The 2,500-nt window shown below is 47.4% G+C and overlaps 1 protein-coding gene across 2 annotated transcripts in view; it reads right to left on the bottom strand.

The window, feature by feature from the left end:
• Nucleotides 1–1,281: 1,281 nt before the first annotated feature.
• LOC139369569 (bestrophin-2a-like) overlaps nt 1,282–2,500 on the bottom strand; it is an 8,078-nt gene continuing 6,859 nt past the window's right edge. For both annotated transcript variants that reach the window (XM_071108819.1, XM_071108818.1), the window contains exon 10: nt 1,282–2,353. In XM_071108819.1, the coding sequence (XP_070964920.1) occupies nt 1,462–2,353 (892 nt within the window). In that variant the 3' untranslated portion in view covers nt 1,282–1,461. The remainder of the gene's footprint in view (nt 2,354–2,500) is intronic.

The following is a 2,500-nucleotide window of genomic DNA, read 5'->3' on the forward strand; positions in this document are numbered from 1 at the left end:
AGTGGTCAGTCAGTGGCCCTGTTTTGGTGGTTTGGTTGGAGTGCTGATGTTTTACGGGCATCGTTGTGATACAGTTAGAAGATGATGACTGAAGAGGAGACTATTTCTTGTGATGTCATCATGACAGCTGTCAAAGAAGTGAGTGTTTGGCCTGATTTCAGAACTATGTTTGTCATACGCCATCTTCTGTGGCAAATCTGTAATGCACCACCCAATGCTCTTAATTATATAGCCTCTAAAAAATATATTGATGTTACTCTATCTGTTGATGTTACAGGACTCACATGAGAGGATCGTGTCCAGACAAGACCAAGAGGAAAAACTCACTATTACAGACTGGTACAGTACGGTGAGTGTGTGAGAATGTATACTATTGTTGATGTCCTAAATAGTAACCTATTCCCTATATAGTGCCTTACCCCAAAACTAGTCCACTATATAGGGTATAGGGTCTCATTTCAAATGCAGAAAGTTGGAAAAGTGAGGACTGAATGTTATTGTTAAACCATGTGTATGTCACTCCTGAGCGGACTCTACTGTTTGAATGAGAAATTTGTTTTTATGCATCCCCTCCAGTGTGTGACTCTCCAACAGCAGGAGCTGAGGCTGTCTGAGGGCTCTTGCAGGCCTCCAGGCCAAGCCCAGTCCTTCCTGGCCCAGCAGAGGCAGTCCACCCAGGCCAGGAGCAGGAGAGGCATGGGGCTCTTTCCCAAGCTACAGCCCAGATAGGAGGGAGAGATGGAGGGAGAGGTCCCTCTGTTGGGGATGGTGGGATTGACACTGGCTGGACAAGGAACGTTGGAAGAGGATGTTAATGGGATTTTTGTGGCTGTTTAAAAAAATCTTGGATGTTAAAAATATATATTTTATGTAACATTGGCGCCACCTGCTGGTCAAATGGTATTGGTGTTCGTTTTTTGTCCATCTCAGTTTGAGGAATAGATAGGACAGTAAAGGACCATCACTATTATAATGTGTTGCCAATGGATTGTTGCGCTTCAAATAAATATCAACATGACTTACAGTATAGCGCTCATTTTCTCCAGATTTAATTTTACTGTATTGTCTCACATATCTGCTGTCATCCCAAACTATTGTGTCTCATAGCAACAGAAATGGAACTATGGCGAGAAAGATTTGTATTTTATTTTTATTTACCTCATTATAATTCATAACAACGTAACAAGGTGAAAAATCATTAATCTAAAGTAAATGTACAGTGTAAGATTGGTGAACACAGTGAAAGCTGCAGCTAAACCTTGCAGCATCTGGGTGGATTGATCAGTAGGATGAACTTCATGCAGATGATCTATAGACCAGTGATTTCTCATGAACATACTACAGTGACATATGACCTAGCTTTTCAGTGTAATGTGTTGGTCCCAGTTGGACAGAAGTGTGTATGTTCTCCCTTACTCATAGTCCGGTTCTGAAATGGCATCCTATTCCCTAAGTAGTGCACTAATTTTGGCTAGAACAGGGTGCAGTTTGTCGTTTCGGAGCCGATGGGGACTCTGACCCCATGCTGACGCTCCTATGACGCTTTGGGGCACTGTAGGACGGCACAGTGAGGAAAGACATCTTGCCTCCACCAATGGGCGGCTTGGGAATGGCGGGGATCACTGTGCTCTGCTCTGTGATTGGTTCAGAGATGAAAAGGTCTTGGGTGGAGCAGGCTGTGGAACGGGGGTGGATGATTCTGGGGGCTAGGGGGCTGGAGGGGGTTGTCGAGGCTGGTCTGGGTGTCTTATCCTGGGGTTGTCTGATGGATGTTTGGCCTCGGTCTCTGGAAGGCTGGAGGGGTGATGGGAGCAGTGGCATGCGGCTTTGAATATCTCCTGTCACCTCAGTGTTCCCTTCCTCCATCTTCTCTTTCTCTGCCCCCTTCTGGGTGTTCCCCTCATCCTTTTCTTCTTCCTCTTCTTCCATAATCTCTTCCTGGCTTTGAAGGGCGTCCCCACATCTCTCCACCCCAACCCCAAACTGTACCTCCATGAGGGGGGTCCTAGCATTAAACACCCCTCCACAACTACATATGGTACTCTGAGTATCCTGAGCTAAAACAGACGGCAGCGAGCCCCCAGACGGCCACAAAGTCTTCCCACCTTCATCATCCTCGTCCTCACCCTCTTCATCGCTGAACGAGGGCGGGTACATCCCGGAGCGACGACGGAACCTTTGGAGCTGGGCGGAGGTGCGGCGCAGCGCCCCTCCAATGAGTCCCGTGGGGGACGGGGCAGTGAAGAGGAGCCGGTTGAACAAGGCCATGTTGGGGTGGTGACCCCCATGCTGAGACTCCACGTTCTCAGTGATATCCGCCAGGGGCGCGAAGTGCATCTCCTCTTTGGGAATCCTGGAGGGGACAGACTCAATTCAAATCACTACAACTTGAATAATGCCCTTAGGGCCATACAGAAGTGTTAGCAAGGTTACAAACATACAACTAATCATCTTTGGACTTGTAAGACACACATACGGAATATCCTTGCTTGCAACGAGG

Source organism: Oncorhynchus clarkii, chromosome 17 (genome assembly GCF_045791955.1).
Source record: "Oncorhynchus clarkii lewisi isolate Uvic-CL-2024 chromosome 17, UVic_Ocla_1.0, whole genome shotgun sequence".
Classification (NCBI taxonomy): Eukaryota; Metazoa; Chordata; class Actinopteri; order Salmoniformes; family Salmonidae; genus Oncorhynchus; species Oncorhynchus clarkii.